General features: G+C 36.8%; 1 protein-coding gene across 1 annotated transcript in view; it reads left to right on the forward strand.

Annotated features, from left to right (window-relative positions):
* LOC143234467 (receptor-type tyrosine-protein phosphatase N2-like) overlaps positions 1-15139 on the forward strand; it is a 562455-nt gene that overhangs the window by 525516 nt on the left and 21800 nt on the right. The window contains exons 15-17 of the mRNA XM_076471857.1: positions 4877-5022; positions 13503-13557; positions 14390-14537. Of these exons, the coding sequence (XP_076327972.1) occupies positions 4877-5022; positions 13503-13557; positions 14390-14537 (349 nt within the window). The remainder of the gene's footprint in view (positions 1-4876; positions 5023-13502; positions 13558-14389; positions 14538-15139) is intronic.

The following is a 15139-nucleotide window of genomic DNA, read 5'->3' on the forward strand; positions in this document are numbered from 1 at the left end:
CTCGCCCTTTCAGCCGTGAGGGCGTGATAATGTGACGGTAAATCCCACAGTTCGTTGGTAAAAGAGTAACTCAAGTGTTGGCAATGGGTGGTGATGACTGACTAGCTGCCTTCTATTTAGTCATACGTTGTTAAATTAGGGACGGCTAACACAGGTAGCCTTCCTGTAGCTTTGCGCGAAATTTAAAAAACCACAAACCCGTTATTGATGCAGTGTTTGTTGTTTAACTGTATTTATATTTCGCTTCTATAATTTTTCATCTGTTGATACAATGTATTCATTGTTTGCATTTAAATCGGTATAACAATATACCCTCTTTGATGCCTATACTCTTAATGTTGGTGTGGTGTTTGTCACTATGTAAAAACTACACTGACAACACTATGTATAAACTACACCGACAAACACCACACCAACATTATTTATAAAATACAATGTGATAACTGCCACGACTTCTATATTGGAGAAACAAGTAGAAAAATGGAAACCAGATTCAAAGAACATAAAAAGTCACCTTCACACGTTTTCGAACACTGCAAGTCAAATAAACACAACATAACCATAGAAAACACTCAAATACTAAATAAAGAAACAAACATAAACAAACGTAAAATTAAAGAAGCCTTACTTATACAACAACTTAAACCCAAAATAAACCAATATAAAGGAACGCCTTTATACCTATATTAAAATAATAAAATAAAATTATATATTCAAACATCTAACACCGCCCTCTACATTCCGACACACAGTTACACAACCTCTTCCAAGCATGTGGTCAGCTTCCGGTCAGTTACCTCTTTCTTTGTGAACCTGACGATGACCAAAGAAGGTCGAAACGTTGTTCGCTCTTCTATGTAAAATATTTTCTCAACCCAAACGAGCCGTTTTTTGCATATATATATATATATATTGTTTTTATCAGAACGTTTTCCCCATTGATGTCAACATTGTTACGTATACATGTTTATCTTTTCATGTCAGATCTGTTTGGTAACATAAAGTATATACAGTCTCTGCTACTAATGTTTGTCAGAATAAAACCCATATTCGTTTTCTTTCTATGCGTGAACAAAGTTATTTTTTCATTGTCTGTTTTCATCCTTCTCACAAACTCGTAATATATAGTTTTATTGTTAACGTAAGAGACTAGAGTAAAAGCCGAGATTTGCCTGAATAACAATCCGGTTACGTTGTACTTAGATTACGCCCAAGTCTGAAATAAAACATTATTATAGCAAAGTGTATTAAAGTTCGGGATAAAAAACACATCCACGATTTGTAAGAGCAGCTTACGGTTTAAGTTTTATCTCAAGTCGACTAAATCTGTCAGACACTGAAATCTTCCATATCAGATTCTTGATAGTTTCAGTTAACTTACTATGAACTGTAATACGCTGTCGCCGCAGAGGAGATAGCGAACTTGAAACCTGACAATACGTCAGCTTTGTAGCCGGGAGTTTTTCGAATTAGTTTCATTTAGTTTCCTGTACTAAAGCAGAGAGGAAGTCGCCTAGAGCTCTGTATTATCAGTGTACTTCAGACAGAACTGTATGTGGTTACTTCCGAACTCGGAGCTACTAACGTGTGGTTCCATTGTAAAATATTAAGCGACGAGGATTTAGCGACCTCGCATGGCAAAGTCGGTGATTAACCTAATTTAAATATTTTCGTGAGAAGCGCGTGTTCTGTATTCCGGCTTAAATCCGTTTTGTTTTTAACTTTTTTTTTTATCGGAGTGTAACAGATCAATAGTACGAAGTGTGTTTACAATTGGGTAAAGCAGAAATTAATTTTTTTTTCCTCCTGCGACGAAAAGTTGCAAATACAATCTTTGTTTAATAAATTACAGTTTGGCACGGCTTGATGGTTAGGGGGCGCTCGATTCACAGTCTGCAAGTCGCGGGTTCGAATCCTCATCACCTTTCAGCCGTTGGGGCGTTATAACGTTACGATCAATCGTAATATTGGTGTGTGTATGTGGTGAGGTAAAATGGACTCTAAACCACATAGACAGCCCCAGTATTCGTTGTTAAAATAGCAGGGATGAGTGGTGTTGGATAAGCTGTCTTTCCTCTAGTCTATCACTTTAAAATCGAAGACGTCTAGTACACAATTCATCAAACAAATCATACGAATGTCGTCATACGACAACCACGTGTTGACAGTTGTGTTGTTACTTATGTCGACATTCTGACCTGTGTGCTTTGTAATAGTGTAACACTGAAAACATTGAATATATTGCAAAACAATCGCGTTTCGTTACTTAGCTCGCGGTCTCTCCTTACTGGACACATTGATTATCTGTACGTGGAGTAATAATGGTTTGTTAATTATCAAGCTGAGAATATTGTTTGTAGTTTCAACGCTTCAGTACAAAATATATTAATTTTTACAAACAATTTCAACGGAAGTAGTTACGTCAGTGGCCCGGCATGGTCAGGTGGGTTAAGGCGTTCGACTCGTAATCTGAGGGTTGCGGGTTCGAATCCCTGTCGCACCAAACATGCTCGTCCTTTTAGCCGTGGGGGCGTTATAATGTGACGGTCAATCCCAATACTCCTCGGTAAAAAAGTAGCCCAAGAGTTGGCGGTGGGTGGTGATGAATATCTGCCTTCTCTCTAGTCTTGCACTACTAAATTAGGGACGGCTAGCGCAGATAGCCCTCGAATAGCTTTGCGCGAAATTCAAAATCAAACATCATCAAATTTTATGAATTATTGTCTTCAGATACGAAATCGTAACTGTACCCCACCATTAGTTGAGTGAATTACAGCAGTTATTCTGACTCGTGCAAAAATGTATTAACAACGTAAATTGTGATGTGCAATACCTGAATTATAAATTTTACTACGAATATTTTATACAAGTTGAGAGCCACCTAGTGGTAGATTTTATCTTTTCCTCACGTACAAATTTATAAACATGAAATGACTTCTTACCTTAAAAGTATATATATATATAACGTTCTCTACCGAAATTGGAATGTTAAACCAGTGTCTGTTCCATTCACGAAAAGTGGACAATCCATGTTGAAAAATACTAACATTTAGAACTATTTGTTTTATACAGTTATTGTAAACTAACTTATTTAGGATTTTAGGCATGTTATTTAAACTTTCACCATGACAGAAGAAAAGCGAATGCGTAAAAAGGGAAAAACAAAGTTTTGAAAAATATATGTAGTTTCGTGGTATTTTCACTGTAATTATTATCAACAGATTTCTAATAATACCGACCACCCCTAAAGTTCTGAAGTTAGATGTACCAAGAAATCACTCACAACACTGTGACCGTATTTAGGACAACGCCCCAAGCGGCAAGTCTTTGAATTCGTCGTGTTAAAATTCGAGTTTTTGGTCTCGCGGTTGGCAGAGCACATACAATTGATGGGTAACTTTATGCTCAGTAATAAATAAATAAAACAAAATGGAGGACAACATTCCGAATGTATAAATTAGTTTTAATATTAGGTACCTTATCCATATTTCTAGTTGTATGTATTTTTAGGTTTATTATTCAAATCCAATTTATTTTAAATACAAACATATATAAATTATAATACGTAAGAGGACGTTTCTTGTTTATAAATATGTGTGTGTGTGTGTATGTGTACGTGTGTGTGAGAGAGAGAGAAAAAAAAATTCGTTGACTCCACCACTAGATGTCTCTCAACCCGTATAAAACATTCCTGGGAAAATTTAGAACTCAAGTATTGCACGCCACATTTTAAACTGTAACACATTTATGGCACTAGTTATAATTTCACTAAAGTGATTCAAGCTGATGGTGGGGTACAGTTATGAATTAGGGTACGTGTAAAAATTTATATCTTAAGATAAGAAGAAATCAACAAAATTATTTATAATTCCTACATGGAATTTAAAAATTTCATAGTATTATATTCACAGTTTGCATGTTAAATATGGTAGGCAGCAAAAGTAAATAAGGAACACCTCAACCTTATAATAAGTTACGTTTTGTCTCTGTTAATTTAAAGCCAAGTGAATATAATAGAATGCACCCTTAATTCGACCGATTTCTACGATTCTTGTACTTTAAGACGCATTATACACACACTAAGCCTCGTGCACTATCCAATACATGCTTTACCGGAAGTCAGGAGTGGAGTTTCCGGTCTGGGACATGTAACACATGGACTTGTTCATACAACCAACATTAGAGTTTGGTTTTTCTCTTTCTCTCTATTATAAACCACTATTATTTTTATGTGGTTTCTTTTTCTTTCTGTATACTTTGTTTAATGATGGCGTCTTGTCTCCGAAAACTGATCAACTGGCTATGTTGGGGATTGAGGACTAAGGTAGGTTAAAGTGTTTTAACATTGTAGTATTGTTACAATCATTTTTAAATTATGTAGGTCGTAAATGGAACTCCGCCGTTCCTAAATAAGTGACATTTGAATATTTCAAATTTCATTCTTTTCACGTGCGAGTAGAATGTAATATCATTTTCGACATGGCCATTTTGAATTTCTGATTCAAGTGAACTTGCACGTTATATCTGTTATTCCTACCAACATTAACATTTGCCGGATACAACATTGACATCCGCACCAAAGAGGCCCCGGCATGGCCAGGTGCTTAAGGCACTCGACTCGCAATCCGAGAATCGCGGGTTCGAATCCCCGTCACATCAAAGATGCTCATCCTTTCAGTCGTTTGGGCGTTATAATGTTACGATTAATCCCACTATTAGTTGGTAAAAGAATAGCCCAAGAGTCAGCGGTGGGTGGTGATAACTAGCTGCCTTCCTTCTAGTCTTGCACTGCCAAATTAGGGACGGCTAGCCCTCGTGTAGCTTTGCGCGAAATTCAAAACAAAAAAAAAATTGTTTAAATTTATCTTTCTGTTAGGACTTGTGCCGACAACGAATGGCTAGTAAGACGAACGAAAAGCCAGAACCAGGCGTTGTTTCCCAGTCACCCAAACGGATCAGCAGTTTATCCCAAAGTGAGGCTTCTCAACCGAGCCCTTCCAGTCGATCGTCGACTTCTTCCTGGTGAGAACTGTACATAGTATACTTCGTTATATTATCTTCTAAAACAACTAAAATATGATGAGACCTTCTTGTTTAAGTTTAAGTTGTGTTTTGATGATAAATACCTTGTCAAAACTTTTTGATTAAAGTTATTTGTAGTAAGTTACAAGTAGACCTTCCCGTTCTTTCTGTGTGTAACTTACTTTATTAGTAACAAGTTACAAGTGGACCTTCCCGTTCTTTCTGTGTGTAACTTACTTTATTAGTAACAAGTTACAAGTGGACCTTCCCTTTCTTTCTGTGTGTAACTTACTTTATTTGTAACAAGTTACAAGTAGATCTTCCCTTTCTTTCTCTGTGTAACTTATTTTATTTGTAACAAGTTACAAGTAGACCTTCCATTCTTTCTCTGTGTAACTTACTTTATTTGTAACAAGTTACAAGTAGATTTTCCCTTTCTTTCTCTGTGTAACTTACTTTATTTGTAACATGTTACAAGTAGACCTTCCCGTTCTTTCTCTGTGTAACTTACTTTATTTGTAACAAGTTACAAGTGGACCTTCCCTTTCTTTCTCTGTGTAACTTATTTTATTTGTAACATGTTACAAGTAGACCTTCCCTTTCTTTCTCTGTGTAACCTACTTCATTTGTAACAAGTTACAAGTAGACCTTCCCTTTCTTTCTCTGTGTAACCTACTTCATTTGTAACATGTTACAAGTAGACCTTCCCGTTCTTTCTCTGTGTAACTTACTTTATTTGTAACATGTTACAAGTAGACCTTCCCTTTCTTTCTCTGTGTAACTTACTTCATTTGTAACAAGTTACAAGTAGATCTTCCCTTTCTTTCTCTGTGTAACTTACTTTATTTGTAACATGTTACAAGTAGACCTTCCATTCTTTCTCTGTGTAACTTACTTTATTTGTAACAAGTTACAAGTAGATTTTCCCTTTCTTTCTCTGTGTAACTTACTTTATTTGTAACATGTTACAAGTAGACCTTCCATTCTTTCTCTGTGTAACTTACTTTATTTGTAACAAGTTACAAGTAGATTTTCCCTTTCTTTCTCTGTGTAACTTACTTTATTTGTAACATGTTACAAGTAGACCTTCCCTTTCTTTCTCTGTGTAACTTACTTTATTTGTAACAAGTTACAAGTGGACCTTCCCTTTCTTTCTCTGTGTAACTTACTTTATTTGTAACATGTTACAAGTAGACCTTCCATTCTTTCTCTGTGTAACTTACTTTATTTGTAACAAGTTACAAGTAGATTTTCCCTTTCTTTCTCTGTGTAACTTACTTTATTTGTAACATGTTACAAGTAGACCTTCCCGTTCTTTCTCTGTGTAACTTACTTTATTTGTAACAAGTTACAAGTGGACCTTCCCTTTCTTTCTCTGTGTAACTTACTTTATTTGTAACATGTTACAAGTAGACCTTCCATTCTTTCTCTGTGTAACTTACTTTATTTGTAACAAGTTACAAGTGGATTTTCCTTTCTTTCTCTGTGTAACTTACTTTATTTGTAACAAGTTACAAGTGGACCTTCCTTTTCTTTCTCTGTGTAACTTACTTTATTTGTAACATGTTACAAGTGGACCTTCCATTCTTTCTCTGTGTAACTTACTTTATTTGTAACAAGTTACAAGTAGATTTTCCCTTTCTTTCTCTGTGTAACTTACTTTATTTGTAACATGTTACAAGTAGACCTTCCCTTTCTTTCTCTGTGTAACCTACTTCATTTGTAACATGTTACAAGTAGACCTTCCCTTTCTTTCTCTGTGTAACTTACTTTATTTGTAACATGTTACAAGTAGACCTTCCCTTTCTTTCTCTGTGTAACTTACTTCATTTGTAACAAGTTACAAGTAGATCTTCCCTTTCTTTCTCTGTGTAACTTACTTTATTTGTAACATGTTACAAGTAGACCTTCCATTCTTTCTCTGTGTAACTTACTTTTATTTGTAACAAGTTACAAGTAGATTTTCCCTTTCTTTCTCTGTGTAACTTACTTTATTTGTAACATGTTACAAGTAGACCTTCCCGTTCTTTCTCTGTGTAACTTACTTTATTTGTAACAAGTTACAAGTGGACCTTCCCTTTCTTTCTCTGTGTAACTTACTTTATTTGTAACATGTTACAAGTAGACCTTCCATTCTTTCTCTGTGTAACTTACTTTATTTGTAACAAGTTACAAGTAGATTTTCCCTTTCTTTCTCTGTGTAACTTACTTTATTTGTAACATGTTACAAGTAGACCTTCCTTTCTTTCTCTGTGTAACTTACTTTATTTGTAACAAGTTACAAGTGGACCTTCCCTTTCTTTCTCTGTGTAACTTACTTTATTTGTAACATGTTACAAGTAGACCTTCCCTTTCTTTCTCTGTGTATCTTACTTTATTTGTTACAAGTTACAAGTAGACCTTCCCTTTCTTTCTCTGTGTAACCTACTTCATTAGTAACAAGTTACAAGTAGACCTTCCCGTTCTTTCTCTGTGTAACTTACCTTATTTGTAGTAAGAAAGATCAGAACTCACCACTAGTAAGAATGGATTACTCTAACCCAAGGAGAAACGGGAAAGGTCTTGAAAACTCGTCTACAAAACCCTTTTACATTTCATTAAGCAACAAAAACACGTGTGAGGGTTAATACAAGTCGCTCGAGACTTTCAAGTTAAACGTTTGAAGCCGTTATCGACTTCAAGCAGCTCGAAGTGTCGAGCAGAACTGATGCTTGAAGTGCACTAATGAAAACTAACGTGCAATAAAGGGTTAGTTTCAAATATCTGTTTTAAATTCATGTGAAGGTGTGGCAGTAAATATTAGTGGCATAAAATAATATGTTATTGTAATAATTTAATAATAACGCCTGCTGTTTGTGGCATTAATCTTGAAAAATCGACAAACATGGTTTTCAATTAATATTAAGAAAATATTTGGCAAGAAACCCACTTAAAAGTAACAGTTTAAACTAACAAAGTGGTCCAAGTAATGCATCGAGATTTTGTTCTTGTGTTGGATATACCTTAGTTTCTTGTGCTTATTGGGTTAACTATTTATATTTCGTTTCAGAATCTATTGTAGAGCGCAGATTGCCCTCGTGTAGCTTTGCGCGAAATTCAAAACAAACCAAACCAATCTTTTGTAGGTTTCGGTTTATTGGTAGTTAAGCAAGCTTTGTTTTAAACGCTTCTACACAAAATGTTCGTTCCCCGATGGCTCAGCAGTAAGCCATAGGTCTGTTTATAATGCTGAAACTCTGGTTTCGATATCCGTGTTTAGAACGATAGAGATAGCCGATTATATATCTTTGTATATACCAATTAAACGGGAAATTCAAAATTATGCTTTGCTAGTGATGTTTAGATTACAATTCTTTCAATATTAGCATTGGGAAGCAGGATTTAAACAGCGGGAACATTTAGCCAATCATCTTTCATGTTGAATGATAATGTGGCTATTCAACTAAACAGGTGTATTTCATGTATATATTATTATTTATTTAGTAATTCCTACAATAGAAAACAATGTTTAGATTATATTTATTTTAACTGTTACCTTTGTTTCATTTCTTGTTACTGTCTTCGAAGACAAAAAATAAGAACAGTGGTCGAAAGTCAAGATGGTATAATTAATCTCTTCTAGTTAGTTACACGTTGGGCCCGGCATGGCCAGGTGGGTTAAGGCGTTTGACTCGTAATTCGAGTCTCGCGGGTTCGAATCCCCGTCACACCAAACATGCTCGCCCTTTCAGCCGTGGGCGTGTTATATTATGACCGTCAACCCCACTATTCACTGATAAAAGAGTAGCCCAAGAGTTGGCGGTGGGTGGTGATGACAAGCTACCTTCCTTCTAGTCTTACACTGCAAGATTATGGACGGCTAGCGCAGATAGACCTCGAGTACCTTTGCGCGAAATTAAAAAAAACAACAACTTTACTTTCGTTCCACCATTCACAAAACATGTCAGAAGTTACTCATTTTATTTGTCGACCTGGTCCGTTGCATATGAATTTCAGTTGTACAAAATTAGGGCGTTTTAAGATATTTTGTTTTGTTTATACGAACTTCTCGATGCATTGCGTGTGTTCTCAAAATATACATATCATTTAAATATATTTTCCTGTAATTTATAAACCACTTCTGGGCACTTTCTGACTCGTTATTAAACGTGGATGACTCATGTGTCGAAATCCCATTGTTTTCGAATAATCCCTTACATTGTTTTGAATTGATGGGAGGGACTGCATGAGGTATTGTTTATAAATGCAATTTTCTGGTTTATGATGGCATTACCTCCCCCACACCTCCTAGTGGCACAGCAGAATGTCAGCAGACAGTGTTAGAAACCAGGTTTCGATATCCGTGGTAAGCAGAGCTCAGATTGTGTATCTTTGTGCTTCATTTAGAAACAACGAACAACAATGATGGTGTTAAAAATGTAATATCATTTCGTATGTCGTCTGAGCTCTCTGTAAAAGTCGAATTGCTTCAGGTGACGGAAAATAATCGTAACTAAAGACTCTCTTATCCGCTTAGAAATTTCCGGAGTTTCTAGTCTTCGAGCGTTTTCCTCTCGGATTCCATTTATCGAGAGAATTTCTGTGTACCATCTGAAATGTTATAATTCGTCTTAAGCTGGAACTTGCCATATGGTAGGTGGCGCCACTATGACCACCGGGAATAATGTTCTTCAGTTTCATGTTTCAGAACGTGTCTATAATGGTAATAATTAATATGCCTTATGGGAAGACTGGAAACTTATTATTATTATTATACTCGCAACTAATTTTCTTTTTTTTTGTGGAGAAATGAATTTGAGTATATGTGGATATCTGAGCGCCTACTCATATTCTACAAACAGTTTCCCGAAGCAGGACGTATTCTGGTTAAGCCTATTACCTTATTTCTACATCTTGTAGATTATGTGCAAGATACAGCAGCGACACCTGTATTAGGCAGTGGTGCCAATCGTGCTTGTTTCGAAATGTTCGTCAAGCGTTTGAAGAGAAACGTGCGTCACAGTCGAAAAACAAACGATTCCATCAGACGCTGTTATTCAAAAACTTGCATTCGAAATATCCCGTTAACTCAAGAAACTATATAGACAAACAAAAACCTTCAGAAATAAATGTTAACAATTTATTACCTGGAAGTCTGATATAAGTTATTTGAATTTAGTTACTAAACAACGAAAATAACAGTAAATGGTGTGTATCAGGACATGATACCACATTAACATACCATATATAACCTTGTTACAATACTGGGTAACAATAAAGACCTAGGTATTGTACCATATTGTTAAAATACTGGGTCACAATTAAGATCTGGGCATTATATGATATTCAACCTTCTGAAGATACCTCATAAAGATCTGGGCATGGCATGGCCTAGCGCGTAAGGTGTGCGGCTCGTAATCCGAGGGTCGCGGGTTCGCGCCCGCGTCGCGCTAAACATGCTCCCTCCCAGCCGTGGGGGCGTATAATGTGACGGTCAATCCCACTATTCGTTGGTAAAAGAGTAGCCCAAGAGTTGGCGGTGGGTGGTGATGACTAGCTGCCTTCCCTCTAGTCTTACACTGCTAAATTAGGGACGGCACAGATAGCTCTCGAGTAGCTTTGTGCGAAATTCCAAAACAAACATAAAGATCTCTGTGAAAACGAAATAGTTAGAAAACTATCAGGTATAAAATAATAGCTAATCCTAACGACATAGCGTTAAGAGGATATCTCGTAAAGACAGCAAAAATTAACTCGGATGATGAGAGTCCAGACAAACACATATCAAAGCTAGTACGTCATAGTGGTGTTGTTTTGAAGATATCAGACAGTGAAAGCGTTTCGAAACGTCATGTGTAACGACCAAGGTTATAGTATTACTAAAAGAGTTTCGTTTGAAAGAAGTACATCTTTGCCTTATGTTAGAAGATAATGTTTAACACTGACACGTTGCTGAATAGCTGAAGTAATAATATGGAAGCATGACTCAGTGGACCCACGTTTGTTGTATTCAGTGCAAAGTCTTTAAGCCTGAATTAAGTTCCATCCATACCGTTGAAGGGATTTAAACTGGTCTTGAGACCAGACCCGAGAAAAATTCCCAAATGGCTCACCGGCAATGGAAGGATTCTATTTTCTACTTAGCATTACATTTTATCTCTCTCAAACATGCTTTCTTTTTTTATTTTTTGTATAGTCACATGACTGTTGTAATCAAATAGCAGAACGAGTTCTGGTGCTTTTCAACCGGGCTAAACAGGCCTGTTCGAATCATCTCCATCTTACGACCTCATCCTCTTTAGAAATATCATTTCAAGCATAAAAATGTAGAGCAAACACGACACAGACTTGCATGAAAAGTTTGAATTTTACATGTCGTTAACTCAATTCTTGAAATACTCCTGCCTTGTCTGCCTCACATATGGAGAGGCAGAATTAAACCCAGTGCTTATCTGATAAAACGTTGGGAGTAGCAAGAACGCATGCGTCAAGCTTATACCTAGTTGAGTTTTTACCTCCCCTCATTGTCCTGTCATTAAATGACAGAATGGGCTCGGCATGACCAGGTGGGTTGAGGCGTTCGACTCGTAATCCGAGGGTCGCGGGTTCCAATCCCGTCGCACAAAATATGCTCGCCCTTTCAGCCGTGGAAGCGTTATAATGTGACGGTCAATCCCACTATTCATTGGTAACAGCCCAAGAGTTGGCGATGGATGGTGATGACTAGCTGCCTTCCCTCTAGTCTTATACTGCTAAATTAGGGACGGCTAGCGTAGATAGCCCTCGTGTAGCTTTGCGCGAAATTAAAAAAAAACAGCAAAACAAACAATGACAAAATGACAGCAGACGTCTCATACCAGCTCTGCTATTTGAAACTGATTTATCCAGCCTTTTTGAAGTGAATATGTAACACCAGGGGGCGACTTCTCGTACGATCTTGCGGAAATCTCTGGTTCGATTAAATAAGTCAGGCTTTCAGTTTTAATCTTTTCTCTGTTTACGCCTTCACAACAACTTCTAATTCCTTACAAAAAAAAACCCATGAACGAATAGACTGGGGAATTAAAAGTATTGACGTAAACAAAAATTCTGAATATCAGGTTATCCATTGGCCCTACACTTCCTCTGTTTCGTTTGCCTATGTTTGAAATAAATTCATCGCGAATGTATTTTTCAAGAAGTTTGGGGCGCAGAAAACTGTAATTTATTTTGCGTCGAGGCGGAACATATTGATGACAAGAGTGTTGGGTATTACACATTTCTGTGAACAGGACATCTTTTGATATATCCTGTTTGAATGCTAGATGGTAGAATTTATCCCCTGTTTTCAGGCTTTTGATATCGTTTTTTTTTTTTGCAATTATTTTGACAGAATATCAGAGGTACAGAAACAGAATTTCATCCAGCCAACAGTGGAAATGATGTTTATCTCAGAAACTTTTAAGACCGAAGCGAGTGAAATTGTTCTATAATGGGTCTCTATTTCTTTCTGTTTTTTTTCCGTCAGTCCCACGGAACTGCTATTCTAACCCTAAATGTCAACAGTGTAGCTGTATAAGACCCTTTTGTGGCTTAGAAGCAAGCTTTGGGGGTTTTTAGTGTGGTCTTTGATGGGCATAGCACAAGTTGCTCTTAGAAACAGATATGGAATTATACAGTTTCGTATTAATCCATTCTTGTACTTCTCTTTTGATACGTTTTGCCACCAGTTAGGATGACATTTGTATGCACTTATTTAACAACAAACCAGCTTTATCACCTCATTGTCAACCAGTTACAGAGATAGAAGGCCCGAAATGGCCAGGTGCTTAGAGTCCTTGACTCGTAATCTGAGGGTGCCGGGTTTGAATCCACGTTGCACCAAATATAATCGCCCTTTCAGTCGTATGGGAGCATTATAATGTGACGGTCAATCCACCATTCGTTGGTAAAAGAGTAGCCCAAGAATTGGCAGTGGGTGGTCATGACTAGCTGCCTTTCCTCTTGTCTTACACTATAAAATTAGGGACGGTTAGTACAGATAGCCCTCGTGTAGCTTTGCGCGAAATTTTAAAACAAACAAACAGAGATGGAAAGTTCCATCTTTGTTTTTATTTCTTTCCGTTCTCTAACTTCCCGTTTGCTTTCATGAAAAATTACTTAAACAACAAATAAGAAATATTGAGCGTCAAAATGCGAAGGCTTTTACTGGATTTAAAATACCTGAATTAAACTAACAGTTACTTTAAAAACTTGTCCGTCTCTACGGGCACACTTTCCTCTATTTTAATAGGATGAATTAATTCACTCAGGATAAAAAATGGTAAAAAATCGTGTGAATGTTTGTAAATTTACGTGACAAAGAAACAACAAAAACACCAAACAACCTAAGCCTAGGCTTCTTGATCAAAGAGTTGATATGTTTTTATGCGGAACACTACATTGTGTGTGATATGTTTTAAACTTTATTGGCGCTTGTAGGAGATACTGTATAGAACATTGTGTTCTTTTATTACCTACAGGAACGAAGAACCTGTGACGTCAAACATGGACATTTCCACTGGACACATGATCTTGGTGAGTGGCTGTTGTACAAAACATGATGTGTGAATATTATGTAACATGATTTTCGTGAATCAAAATCGTGGACGATTTGAACTTGGTGAGTGCACTGGCACGAGAGAATCTTGATGAATGGCTATCGTGAATAACGTGACCTTGGAAAGTGTAAGGTCATGAAACGAGGTCTTGGTGAGTGACTGTCACACAAAACATGAAAATATTACTTGGGAGGGGTGGTGTAACACTTGAACTTAGTATCTTTGGTTTTATTACTTGACTCAAACACCTCAAAGATCAGAACCATGTTTAATTTGGAGTACTACTTGACTTAAACACTCGGGCCGGCATGGCCAGGTGGTTAAAGCCCTCGACTCGTAATCCGAGGGTCGCGGCTTCGAATTCCCGTCGCAACAAACATGCTCGCCCTTTCAGCCGTGAGGGCGTTATAATGTGACGGTCAATCCCACTATTCGTTGGTAAAAGAGTAGCCCAAGAGTTGGCGGTAGGTGGTTATGACTAGCTGCCTTCCCTTTAGGCTTACACTGCTGAATTAGGGACGGCTAGCGCAGATAGCCCTCGTGTAGCTTTGCGCGAAATTCAAAAACAAACTTAGACACCTTAAAGATTTGTTGTTATAGTTATCAGTGAAATTTCCAACTGACTAATATCATTGATTGGTGTGTAAAGGGTGGCAACTTTTTCAGTTACTCAATGTTCATGAAGGTTTGATTTTTAAATTGTAAAGAAGATAAAAAAAATATTCCATCGATATTAGTTTTGGGCAAGTTGAATTAGTGGAACTAGAAATGCTGCTTTTTGAATTAATGGGTAATTATTTTAATTGTAGTCCTACATGGAGGACCACCTGAAGAACAAGGACCGACTTGACCGGGAGTGGGAAGCCCTCTGTGCATATGAAGCTGAACCATGCTCGACATCAGCTGCCAGTCTACCACAGAACATCAAGAAAAACCGATACCCAGATGTACTACCCTGTAAGATTAATCATCATGATACGATAGACTCAGGATATAAACAGTTTATAAATTAGTACCTGGAGTTATTACCCTGTAAGATTAATCATCATGATACGATAGACTCAAGATATAAACAGTTTATAAATTAGTACCTGGAGTTATTACCCTGTAAGATTAATCATCATGATACGATAGACTCAAGATATAAACAGTTTATGAATTAGTACCTGGAGTTATTACCCTGTAAGATTAATCATCATGATACGATAGACTCAGGATATAAACAGTTTATAAATTAGAACCTGGAGTTATTTCCCTGTAAGATTAATCATCATGATACGATAGACTCAAGATATAAACAGTTTATAAATTAGTACCTGGAGTTATTACCCTGTAAGATTAATCATCATGATACGATAGACTCAGGATATAAACAGTTTATAAATCGGTACCCATATGTGCTGCCATACAAGTTTTAAGTTTGTTAACCAGTCGCTGTAGATACTACCCTATAAACCCTAGGTGTGATTATTATAAATGAAATATTGTTACAATGAACAAGATTACAAACAGTTTATAATTGGTACCTTGATGTGTACTCTAGAGAGCCTTAAACTTGA

Source organism: Tachypleus tridentatus, chromosome 12 (assembly GCF_004210375.1).
Source record: "Tachypleus tridentatus isolate NWPU-2018 chromosome 12, ASM421037v1, whole genome shotgun sequence".
Classification (NCBI taxonomy): domain Eukaryota; kingdom Metazoa; phylum Arthropoda; class Merostomata; order Xiphosura; family Limulidae; genus Tachypleus; species Tachypleus tridentatus.